Raw genomic sequence first — 12,307 nt, 5'->3', positions numbered from 1 at the left:
AAGAATTGAACACCTTTATAAAGAATAGTCTCTAAAGAAAGTTCTTCTGTGATATCAGAGACAGAAGGTTTTAATATAAATGATGTTGGCCAAATCAGCATCTTTAAAACTGGCTAGGGGAAGACGAGTCACATGACCACCGGCAAGCAAGCCGCTTTCCTTTCACTGTGAAGAACACCGACGCAAGTGCAGCATAATTGCTGTAAATAAATGTTACATGTGTACAGCAGTGCCAGGCCTTTCAGCAGTTCTAGATTGAGAGTCAGGCTTAATCTCACAGGCCTTCCCTGCATTAATCGAGCACGTGTTATACAACCTTTGGCCCCTGATGGCATAATTTAAAGCTAGCTCTCTATTATATTTAAAATTAAAGTTTTTTCCTACTTGGAACCTGCTGGTAACGGTTCTACTTCAAGAGGAGAAATAAAAAGGCCAGTTTTTAAAGTAGAATTCAGTCCATTTTATAAGAGTGTAACAGTTTTGGCCAGAAATTGATTAATGCCTATTTAAAATAGACACAGCGCCAAAGATTAGATTCATAAACTTAATTTTAGAGACGTTTACCTTGAGTTGGAAGACACTTGGACCATATGAGATCTGAAAGCCTTATGTTCCAGACCAAATGCAGTAGGCCAGTTCTCTGTCATCTAAGCAACTGAAGGGGTAAAAGCCTTATGGCAGAAAAAAGATTATTTTTTTCCCCATAAAAGACAGGTGGACCAGGTGTGGTGGCTCACACCTGTAATCATAGCACTTTGGGAGGCTGAGGCATGGAGGGTCATTTGAGGCCAGGAGTTTGGGACCAGCCTGAGCAACACAGCAAAACCTTGTTTCCACGAAAAGTAAAAATATTAGCCAGGCATGGTGGCACACACCTGCAGTCCCAGCTACTCAAGAGGCTGAGGCAGGAGGATCACTTGAGCCCAAGAGTTTGAGGTTGCAGTGAGCTACGATGATGCTACTGCACTCTAGCTGGGGTGACAGAGTAAGACCCCATCTTCAAAAAAATAAAAAGATGGCAGTACACTAAGATATAATAATTATATATTAAAATTGCTTTATGTACCCTTGGTCCAAACAGCCACAAAATGGTACTTTTTAACATCTGTCCACCCACAATACCAAATGGAAAAGAGATTTTTTTAAGACTTAGGGTGACCATGGTTCTGTCCCATGCTCTGGGCAACAACCCAACCTGTAACTGTCCTCTGCACTATCAGGTCTGGGAATTGTGGCCTCAGAGCATCTAGGCATCTGTGACAATCAGGTCTCTGGTGACTTGAAAAGCAGCAATGAGGGAACTCAGCTGGATCTTCTCATTGGTGCCAACAGAAAGTCTGTACCTAAAAGAAATCAAGCATAAGGTAAGAAAAAAAACACTGTCATGGCCGGCTGCCTTTTCATAAGAGAATAAGGGAGATCAAGGGCTGAAAATCTATTGAAGGAGAGGGATGGGAACTGATCAAACAAATTTACCCTGGATAGCAATCTTGCATGTGTCCTGACATTTTCATTTTCTTCTTTGCCCTAAATGTTGACTTACAAATTTGATGTTTCAAACTGGTGAGGACAATTTAAATTTTAAGAATTGTTAGTTACTAATACTAGTGTTCTAAACTTAACTTTGTCCTAACTGTATAGAAAGATAGACAGAATTTATGTAATTAAGGATTATTTCATCCACAAAATACATTAAGAGGGAATTAAAATGGAAATTTCCTTCCTTTAAACTAAGACATTTCACTGGGCGGTTTCGCTGACCCATATCTCTGGGCCTGTGGTCTAAGTAAAGCAGGACACTGGCAGTTCATCTTGCCACCTTTTTTTTTTTGAGACAGAGTCTTGCTTTGTTGCCCAGGCTAGAGTGAGTGCCGTCAGCCTAGCTCACATCAACCTCAAACTCCTGGGCTCAAGCAATCCTACTGCCTCAGCCTCCCAAGTGGCTGGGACTACAGGCATGCACCACCATGCCTGGCTAATTTTTTCTATATATATTAGTTGGCCAATTAATTTCTTTTTATTTATAGTACAGACGGGGTCTTGCTTTTGGTCAGGCTGGTTTCGAACTCCTGACCTGAGCAATCCACCGGCCTCGGCCTCCCAGAGTGCTAGGATTACAGACATGAGCCACTGCGCCTGGCCCATCTTGCCACCTTTTAAAGTGCTCAGCCACCAGAAGCCAAACCGTCATATTCACAACAGTGGTAAGAATTGACCCAATCTGTGCACATCAAAGCCAGTGCTAACAAATTAGAGCTGGCCCACGCTGACGTCTACTTTGAACCCAATGCTCTGTGTGTCTACTTAAATGATAGCTGCCAGCTTCAATGGGGGCTAATAACAGTGTTTATCGAACCAGGCTAAGTGGAAAATTGGGTTTGTGTTTACTGCCCCCCCACCCCCCAGTATACTTTATTATGCCAAAATGCCTTAGTAACAGCTGGGTCATCCCCACAGGAGTCTAGAAGTCTGAAGTGAAGCAGGCCTCCCAATTAACAAGGGCATTTTCACAATCAATGTGGGCCAAGCCCTCAAGGTCTAGGGAGAGGCCTTCACCTCAGATGTGTAACTGATCTGTACCTGTCCTTCATGTTTATCCCTGTGTGCTTTAAGTAAGCAACTCGATACCCTTCCCCACCTTCCAGTCAGAATCACCACAGACTAGATTATACTGTGTGTAAATGATTTAGACAAAAAAGCTGAAACCAAGCAAGCAGAAACAGTGATTTCACAATGGGGAAAAAAAAAGGAAAAGAATTAAAATTAGGAAAATATATACTCACTCAATGTCTGCCATTTTGGTCAATAAATGTATTCGAACTGAAGATGGAAAGTCAACTGAGGGAAAAATAAAATCAAATGAGTGAGGTCTGTCACCCCTTACTACCAAGAAACAAAAAAACCACTCAGGACAAGTATGAGTTTCAACATCAAATACAAAACACTGATATTCTCCCTTGGCCTTAGGCTGATCACTAGATACCACACCTCTAAGCAAGTAAAAATGGTGTAGGCTTCGTACTTTCTACCCACTCTATTTTGTGATTCTTTATATAGCTGGCCTTGAGGTGACCATTTCTCGGGCAGAGGTTAATACATGAGCCACTCAGGAAGAGGCCTGTAAAGGCACAGGCAGAACCAACGTTCATGGACCCAGTTAAGCCTCTTGGTCTGCCGCTGGCTGCAGCAGAGGGGAGAGCTTCTCCAAAGGCCTGTGTGTCGAGTCAGTTGGGGAGCTTGACACAATACTGATGCCTGGTTCTCCCCTGAGAATGGGGGAGACTTACTGGGTCTGGGGTGATTACTATCTGCTACCAAGGTTGAGAACCAACTTCTCTGTGTAGAAGTTAATTGTGGAACTTAAGATGGTTTCCTTAAGACTGTGCTGGTTTATATGAAAGTTTATATGAAGATTTATCTTATCCCTCTTTCCTTTTGAGGAAAACATTTTTTTTAGAAATATGAATTAAAACATACTTATTGCTATAAAATACAAACAGGCCCCTGGAAGAAAGGAAGTTAGCCTTCAAGAGTTTCTTTCCACTTCCCAGCAGTTCCAGAGATAAAGCTTTGAACAGCAGCAAAACAAAAGTACTAAATGTAAGGGCTCTGATTCACACTTCATTACTGTTTCTTTGCTTCAGGAATGAAGCCTCATGTTCCCTCTCTAACCATCCTTAACCCCAAGACAGGCATCCCCTGCACAGCTGCTCAGCTAGGGTGTGATGTAATCACCTCTGTGCACAAACAAGTGTATCTCTGTCAGGATATCGTGCAGTGCCAACCCCTTCAGAGTTTTCAACTCCATAATATCTAGAGAGGAGCAGTTAAGGCAAAGGGAACAAGTTCCAGAACAAACAGACTGCAGAGAATTTTGAATCCAAACCCTGGCAAGTGATTTTTTAAAGTAGGGCTTTTAATCCCAACACAGCTGTTTCTCTTGCAGTTTGAAGCTGCACATGTTGGATCCCAGTTCTTTATTTTTTATGCTTCATCTTCAGTAAGGCTTCCTGAAAGATGAAGCTGTATCTCCTATTAGAGAATAGAGCCACATGCATTCCCAGGAGGAACTCTGGGGTGTTAATGACAGGCTGACCACAGTCACATGCAGTCAGTCATCCCTGTGTCAGCAAAGTATGGGTGCTGGCTGCAGCCTGAGCTCCTGGGCCCATGTTGAGGCCTTGGACACTCAACGTGCCAGGAGATCTCAGAAAGGATACTTCTGTAGGCTGTGGTGAAGTCTTGATTCAACATCCAGTCCAGAATGTTGGCGATGTCTGACTTGAGTGGGTGCCCCGTGCAGGTGTAGACAGTCTCCTCTGTCACCTTCCCAAAGGCCATATTGGTGCTCTGTGCAAACAGAGGGCGAGATCACAGTGGCTGTCACAGCAACTGCCAAGCTTCAGGGAGCCAAGAAGAAATTGGGAGGCAGCGATATAGGTGGGTGGCAGTGTTACATGGGCACAGGGCAGCTTTCTTTTTTCTTTTTTTTTGAGACAGAGTCTCGCTTTGTTGCCCAGGCTACAGTGAGTGCCGTGGCGTCAGCCTAGCTCACAGCAACCTCAAACTCCTGGGCTGAAGCAATCCTGCTGCCTCAGCCTCCCGAGTGGCTGGGACTACAGGCATGCACCACCATGCCCGGCTAATTTTTTCTCTATATATTAGTTGGCCAATTAATTTCTTTGTATTTTATAGTAGAGATGGGGTCTTACTCTTGCTGAGGCTGGTTTCGAACTCCTGACCTCGAGCAATCTGCCCACCTCAGCCTCCCAGAGTGCTAGGATTACAGGCATGAACCACCACACCTGGCCTAAACCTCAAACTTTCTACACTGGGAAGAGTTAGCCTGATCAGAGGATGCTGCAGCTTTTTGGCTATTATAGTGCAGAATCCTTCCCTGCCTTTGCTTTGTTTGCAGCAAATGATTCTTTCAATTAATCAAAATACAAAGTAGGGGTTGGGAAATCTAGCACATTATGAGATCCAGGTCTTATCAGTTCTGGATTTCTGAATTTACATGTTGGTTGTGCTGTTACTTATGTCTTTTTTTAAAAAACTCTGGTGAAGCAATGCCTTGAATTTTACCAAGAGTAGCACCATACCTGTAAAATGTTCAGAGCCCTGCGCATATCTCCACTGGAAAGAGTTACAAGTGCTTTCATCCCATCCTCACTTATATTGACTCTGAAAAGAAATAGGCAAAAGGGATCTATGAGGCCCCTGAGAGCACAAGCATTCACCAAGAGGAACAAGATGGCCTGGAATGATTAAGCCTTTAAAAGAATGAAAGAAAAAAACAAGTACAGAATTAATACTTTCTTAATCCATATGATGTAGAATTCACTCTGGTTCTTAGGGATATGGGCTTCATATTAGTAGTGACAGCCCATTCACAACTAGAACGGCCTGTATTTAGGACCAGGTATTCTTACATTGAGTGACTGGCTTTGAATTATGTTCTCTGGTGAGGAAAGAGGCCTGGCTCAATCCATGATCATAGAGCTGAAACTCCTCCTTTATAAAGCAGCCACTTGGGTCGGCTGCTTGCTTGCCATCTGATTACACAGACTGTAATGTCTCGGAACCTTCCCTATAGTCAAAAAAGGCTAGAAGCATCCTCGCAGAAGGGACTCAGCAGCCTACAGTTTCCAATGACAAAGAGAGTGGGAGGAAATGGGACAGCTACCAGGGGAGGAGGATGGAATCAAGAAAAATCAAGAACCAAATGACTTTTATGAGGCGGAATGGCCATGAAATACCAGAGAAAATGACAGCAGTGAACAGTCCCCAGTGCTTAGCCTGCACTGGGCACTCTGCTAAGCTGGTTACCAATGTCACCTCCTTGAAATACAAAGCAGCCTGTCATCCCAGAACCCTACCTACTTACACTACACTCAGTCCCCAAAGACCCTCAATATACTCACTTCTCTTCTTCTACGACATGTTCCAGGCGGGGAACCATGAGTTCTGGAGTCAGGGGACCAAATCGGAACCGCGTACACCGAGACTGCAAGGCAGGGATGATCTTTGACAGATAGTTACAGATGAGGCAAAATCTGGTATTTTCAGTAAATTTCTCAATCACTGGTGAGGGAAAATAAAATCACCTTGTGTCAAAGTCCATTCTGATTCTTCAAAGGACCAAGGAGCCCTAACTTTCTTCTGTGGTCATGTGAAGGGTACAGGAGAAGATTGAAGAGTGCAAGCAAGTGGGGACGGATGCCGCCCGCACCGAGAGCGAGTGGCACTCGTGTTTGGGATGAGAGTCCAGCCACTCACCTTTCAAAAGCTGATGAACATGCCTCCGTGGGATTTTACAAAATGCTTCCTTTTTTACGATTTGCTATGGTTCTGGCACTTTTGCCACCTCATCCCATAAAGATAAGAGACCTATTCTTGTCCTTTTACACAAAATTATATTTGGCAGGTTGGTGACACTTCACCTTCTACAGGCAAGGAGGGGATGGCTTTTTGCAGACTTTCCAGTGGACGCTGTCTGGAAGACTTAGAGCACTCAAGGGAGCAGTAACCCAAACTGAGAGATGCTAACCACACCAGTTTCACTCCGTAGGTACCCAATGTTCTCGAATGGGGATCTGCCCAGAGTGACAGTCACTGCATGCAGAACAAGATGCTGAAGAAAGGCTGCCAAAGCTTCTTGGACCGAAAGATATTCTAACTGTCCTCCTCCTCCTTCTCCTCTTCTTAAACATGTGCTGCGATCCTCTCCTGCCCCCCAAACTCCTAAAGATCATTCTTCTCTCATAGCTGATTCACTTAGGATCTTAAAGAGGGAGATTGTAAGTGTATATTACAAGAAATGGGCCGGGCGCGGTGGCTCAAGCCTGTAATCCTAGCACTCTGGGAGGCCAAGGTGGGCGGATTGCTCGAGGTCAGGAGTTCGAAACCAGCCTGAGCAAGAGCGAGACCCCGTCTCTACTATAAATAGAAAGAAATTAATTGGCCAACTAATATATATATATATAAAAAAAAATTAGCCGGGCGTGGTGGCACATGCCTGTAGTCCCAGCTACTCGGGAGGCTGAGGCAGAAGGATTGCTTGAGCCCAGGAGTTTGAGGTTGCTGTGAGCTAGGCTGACGCCACGGCACTCACTCTAGCCTGTGCAACAAAGCGAGACTCTGTCTCAAAAAAAAAAAAAAAAAAAAAAAAAAGAAATGAACTGCACTAGCCACCTTAGGACAGACAAACCACAGGATACTCTCCCGTCTCTGCCAAATGGCACGTGGCAAGTAGTGAAGTAATGTCAGTGTTCAGAGTGCAACTAAACTTAAGATATTCTTTTCCTGGCAATTTTGTATGTAAGGGTACCAACAGCAAAAAGGACCATCCAATAGTTTAAAAATGAAAGATGTCCCATACCCTCCCATCCAATGATACAAATCCCAACCCTGAAATTAAACTCAGTGGCAAAGATGATGAAACACCAGTGATTGGTCATACTCGAAAGTCCCAGCAGGGCTTATGTCCTTGAGCTGCTGAAAGGGGAGCCCCTACTACAGAGGGACTTTGCCTGGATCACAGATCCGATGCATAGAGAAAGGGATACAGAGGTTTCTCTGGGCCAAAAGATAAACAGAAAACAAACCACACCTCATCAAACATGCAGAGCTCCTAACTCCTTGCAATGCGCTTGTCAGCGCACCGCTGTACACAGCGGCTTTGCCTACCTCTTCTCAAGGCATTCTGGGCGTCTTGAGTCATGGCATCAGCTTCATCCAAGATCACTAGTTTAAAGCCTTTCCTAGAAAAATAAACAATACTGTTTCAAGATTTCTTTAATCTCACTTCAGCATCTGGGCCCAAACCCACATCTTCCCATTTGTGCCATCAGGCCCTGTCTCAGAAAGGCCATAAGGCATTTCTCCTAGAACACTGACCAAGACAGACATCTTGGGCCACACAGAGAGGAAATGTCCCATCGCTCCTTCAACCCTTAGCGAGAACTGAGGTCTAACCTCTTTATTTATGTTGTATCCTCTGGCACCTCCATCTTTCTTTCACAAAGCACCTGATCACTCTATCTGCTTTTCCTACTTCCTTTACTCCAGCCTAAGTCTTTTCCACTTTCCTTTTTCTTTGGGCCACCATCCTACTTATCCTTCCCCATCTCAACTTATTTTAATTTAAATTCAAATTAGTTCATCCAGTCTTAGTTAGGGTAATTTAATCAGTCCTCAGTTAACTAATAAAGTGCAGTTAATGCTTCCCTAAAGAACTTGCTGGTACAGTTGCAGATAATATTTTATTTTAATATTTGCATGATAACATTTCTTACCACCAGCCCTGTACTTCATCGCTTTTCCGTGGCTGCTTTTGACCAAGTCATTTTTTTTTTACCTTTATAAACTGGCAAAGAGGAAGATTTAAAAAATTATGCTATGCCATCTCATTGATCAAAATCTCTAGAGAGAGAGATTATACAAAGAATTCTTACTTAAATATTGTCCTTGTGCTAGCAAAGCTCAGGATTGGTCCCCGGACGATATCTATTCCTCGGTCATCTGAAGCATTCAGCTGAATGTAGAAGAGAAGTCAAAAGAAAAAACATGTTGCTAAGCTATCTATGAATTCTGGGTTTTGATGTATCTTTTCATCAATTCAGCTCAGCAAACCAGCTCCCTAAGTCTAATGATGGCCAAGTGATCATAATAAACAACAAATCACAGCTGTACTCAAAACTCACTAAATCATTACATTACGAAAGGTAAATGGCTATTTTGCCCCCACTCTTGGAGGACACTCACTGCAACATAAATTGGAGAAATAATTGGTCTGATTACATTGAATAGCATTTCTGGCATAAGCAGGATGAGGCTAATTTTAGCGACCACAACCCAGAGGTTATCAAGTTTTTAATACACTGAAGTAAGGACATTAGTAGCAGCACAGTTTGAAGCCCCATATCTAAAAAGAAAGTTAAAACATTTTTCTTGCAATAGACAATATTCAGATTTTTGTAATCAATCAGTTAAGGTCCAAGCAGTATACAGATGGCATACTCAAATGCAGTAGTTTAAAGAGAATGAAACAGAGGTATTTTAAAAGGAGTTGGTGGCATGATGGGAAACCACAGGGGTATGCAATGCCTATTCCCACCCTTGAGCCAGAAGGGGTTAGAAAGAGTGGCTGGAGGCCCTAGAGAGGGCCGTACCACCTGTGAGACGTGCTCAGCCTTAACCCTCTGGGAGCAGGTCAGGCCATCATTCACTTCCTTCCCCCAGTCTTGCCAGGGCCCCTACTGGACAAACCCAACCAGGAGCCAGAGGGCAAAGGAGCTTATAGTCAATAGAGCTCAGCCTTTGGGCAAAAATAGATGGGAGAAACATGGAGAATGGACCTGGAGGGGTACACAGCAGACAGGCAGCAACTGAATGACCATAAAGTAGGGTTTGGGTACAACGGCAAAGAGACCTATCTAGCCCTACAACTGCCCTCTAGCTGACAAATGCCAATCCAGACCAAAATGACCATTATAGAAAAAAAGTAAATTGAAATATCTTATTCCAAATTTACTTCTTCCCCAACTACCAGTGGGCACCTTAAAATAAAACTCGCAGAACCAAAGTTGAGAGACAGGAGTCCTCAGTTGTTGGTAGAGTAAGAACAATCCTATTTACCTCTAAGACCATGGAGCCAAATTCCTTATCTTTGTATAGCTGTTTAGCACAGGCGAGGACGGTGGATGTCTTTCCTGTCCCTGGAGGACCATAGAGAAGCAGGTGTGGCAGTCGGTCTTCACTGATAAATTTCTGAACTGAGGATCGGGAAGGAAGAGGGACACCATCAGTCTTTGGGAGCTGCCTCATTCACCACCCCCGATGAATGCACTTCAACCCAATTCAACGTCCAAATCAGAGGCAGATGTAGCTTGAGGTAGGTGCCTGGTCTCTGTGTTCCTACTACAAGTGGCATTCATTCCATTGTGCAGCCAGTCAACAAATATTTATTGAGTGCTGCTTGTGTTACAGGCACCTTTTTGGGTGCTGGTGTCATCTGTAATGCTATTTTTATGCTCTTGTTTATGAGTTACCCACTAGACTATAGCTACCTAAAGAAAAGGAATGAAAAAAAAAAAAAAAGAAAAGGAATGAAAAATCTTAAAGCTACATTCTATAAAGCCCAAACACATTCTTCAAAGTTATCACTTAGCAGAGACAACAGCACCAAGAAATTTACACAGGTCCTTCTTCTGGGATAAGAACAACTGCCACATGGACACTCACTGGTACTCAGAATGTCCTGATGAGAAATGAGATCGTTTAGTGTCTGCGGCCGGTATTTTTCAACCCTGAAATACAATTTAGTATGTATTAAATATTACAATATATATAAATGAGAGAATATTTTGTTAGGTGCAAAAGAGTCCTTTCATATGCTGATTAAGAGGAAGGTGGTTGCCAGGAGATGGGGGAGGGGAGAATGGAGAGTGGCTGTCAGTGGGCATGGGGTTTCCATTTGCGGTGATGAAATTTTGGAACTAAACAGTGGGATGATTGCCAAAATTCTGAATGTACTTAATGCCACTGAATTGTACACTTTAAAATGGTTACAACTGCAAATTTTATGCATTTTGTTTATCACAATAAAAATAAACTGAACTCGTTATTAGACAAGAACAACTTGGAGTTGTTCTAAATCAAGCCAAATCTCATCAGTCTTTAAGCATCACTAGGACACGGTTGTTGAAGCAGGATGGCTGAAAATACGAGTTCTGAATACAAACTACCTGGGTTCAAATCCAAGCCTATTTTCTAGTCCTGGGCCTTAGGCAAGTCATTTAACTTTCCTAAGATGCAGTTTCCTCACGTGAAAATGCGAATAATGGCGCAGTGCCTATCTCTTGGAGTCCGTCAGGATCAAACATCTAACATGGTGTCTACTAATTTAACGGAAAGCCATTCAGTAAAAGTTAACCAGGAATTGTTATTGTTATTTGCATCGAAGATTCTGGCGAGAGGGAAAAGGACACTTTGGCAAGCAAGATGTCAGAAGACGCGGGATCGAACCCCGTGCTGCCACCCAGGTACAAAAGCCGCTTTCTTTCTCCGCAAACGGAATGGGGGGAATGGGTGAGCACCGGCGAAAGTCCGGGGGACTGGGGAGCTGGGGGTGTCGGGGAAAACCTCCGCGGCTCGGCCCAGGCCGCAGGCGCCGGGGCGACAGGGCGAGACGGGGCTGGGGTCCGCCAGCTGCCCACTCGGTCCACAGCCTGCCCGCGCGGCCGCGGGCCTCCTACCAGGGCAGGTTCCTGATCTTGGCGGCTGCAGGCTGCTGCTTGAGCGCTGAGGTCTCCATCGCGAGGAGACGAAGGCAACCGGGTCCTCTGTGGCCGTCGCAGCGGCGACCTGACCCCCCAGGACGCTCACACTTAGAGTTCGCGCCCAAAAGCAACTCTCGCGAGACGTGGCCGCCTGCTTCCGACTTCCTCCTTCGGTCCCGCCCCCTTCTGCGTTGCTATGGCGCCGGTTGCTAGGTTACCGGGAGGCGCTGGCCGCCGGCCTCCCTCCGGCTCCTCCCCTCCAGCCTGCTCTGCGCCCTCCCTGCCACCGAGGGGGCGTCCCGAGAGGGAGAGCGGGCGAGCCGAGGCCACCGCTGCAGCCGCCGGCCACCGGTACGCTCGCCGCCAAAGCCAATTCCAGATGTCGCCGGGTTCAAACACTTAACGTTCAAAGAACGGAAAGCTGCCAGGGCTAAAAAGAATCCTAAGCGAAAAACAACCCCAAGTGACACGGCCGGTTCTTGAATATAGATGCCTATATGCAAAAACCTTCAGCTCCAAAGCTGGGAGGCGAATATGTGGAAGTAAAAAAAAATAAATAAACCCCAAACAAGACAACTCCAACCTGCCTAGCTGCCGAATCCGCGTCCCTCACCCCAACAAAATTTAGAGAGCCAGCCCCCAGCAAACGACTCCGGGGAGAAAACAAACACAAAACCCTTTCAGTTGGGTTAATACGTGTAACGGGAAGGGGCTGACTAATAAACACGAACGACAGCGTCCCTGTGATCTGAGATACTGAGGAGAAGCGGCATCAAAATTTTAAGAGTTTTTTTTTTTCCTGAGGTGAGGGGATTCTGGATCAGCTTTATTTTCTTCCTTTTTTGCTGGTCTGTATTTTGCAGCCACGAGTGCGTATAGCATCCCCAATAAAGTCTTTTATTTTATTTATTTTTTAACACGATGAGAAAGCCAAAAATCCTGGAAGGAAAGGAGGCTGGCCCGGGGCCAACAGTGATCTGATTCGGAGGCAGCTGTACCCCTTGCTCCTGATTACGTGGCGGTCA

At 44.8% G+C, this 12,307-nt stretch overlaps 1 protein-coding gene across 1 annotated transcript; it reads right to left on the bottom strand.

Annotated features, from left to right (window-relative positions):
- Positions 1-445: 445 nt before the first annotated feature.
- Positions 446-11,429, bottom strand: RFC5 (replication factor C subunit 5). The gene is made up of 11 exons (XM_012756473.3): positions 11,259-11,429; positions 10,246-10,310; positions 9,640-9,776; positions 8,457-8,536; positions 7,690-7,763; positions 5,925-6,084; positions 5,103-5,184; positions 4,221-4,350; positions 3,736-3,813; positions 2,784-2,838; positions 446-1,343 (listed from the first exon to the last, which is right to left on the bottom strand). The coding sequence occupies exons 1-11, from the start codon at positions 11,315-11,317 to the stop codon at positions 1,247-1,249; spliced, it is 1,017 nt and encodes a 338-aa protein (XP_012611927.2). The 5' UTR covers positions 11,318-11,429; the 3' UTR covers positions 446-1,246.
- Between the last annotated feature and the right edge of the window lie 878 nt (positions 11,430-12,307).

This window comes from Microcebus murinus, chromosome 22 (genome assembly GCF_040939455.1).
Source record: "Microcebus murinus isolate Inina chromosome 22, M.murinus_Inina_mat1.0, whole genome shotgun sequence".
Classification (NCBI taxonomy): Eukaryota; Metazoa; Chordata; class Mammalia; order Primates; family Cheirogaleidae; genus Microcebus; species Microcebus murinus.
The sequence above is the reverse complement of the archived record's forward strand: the minus strand, read 5'-3'. Positions and strand labels throughout refer to the sequence as shown.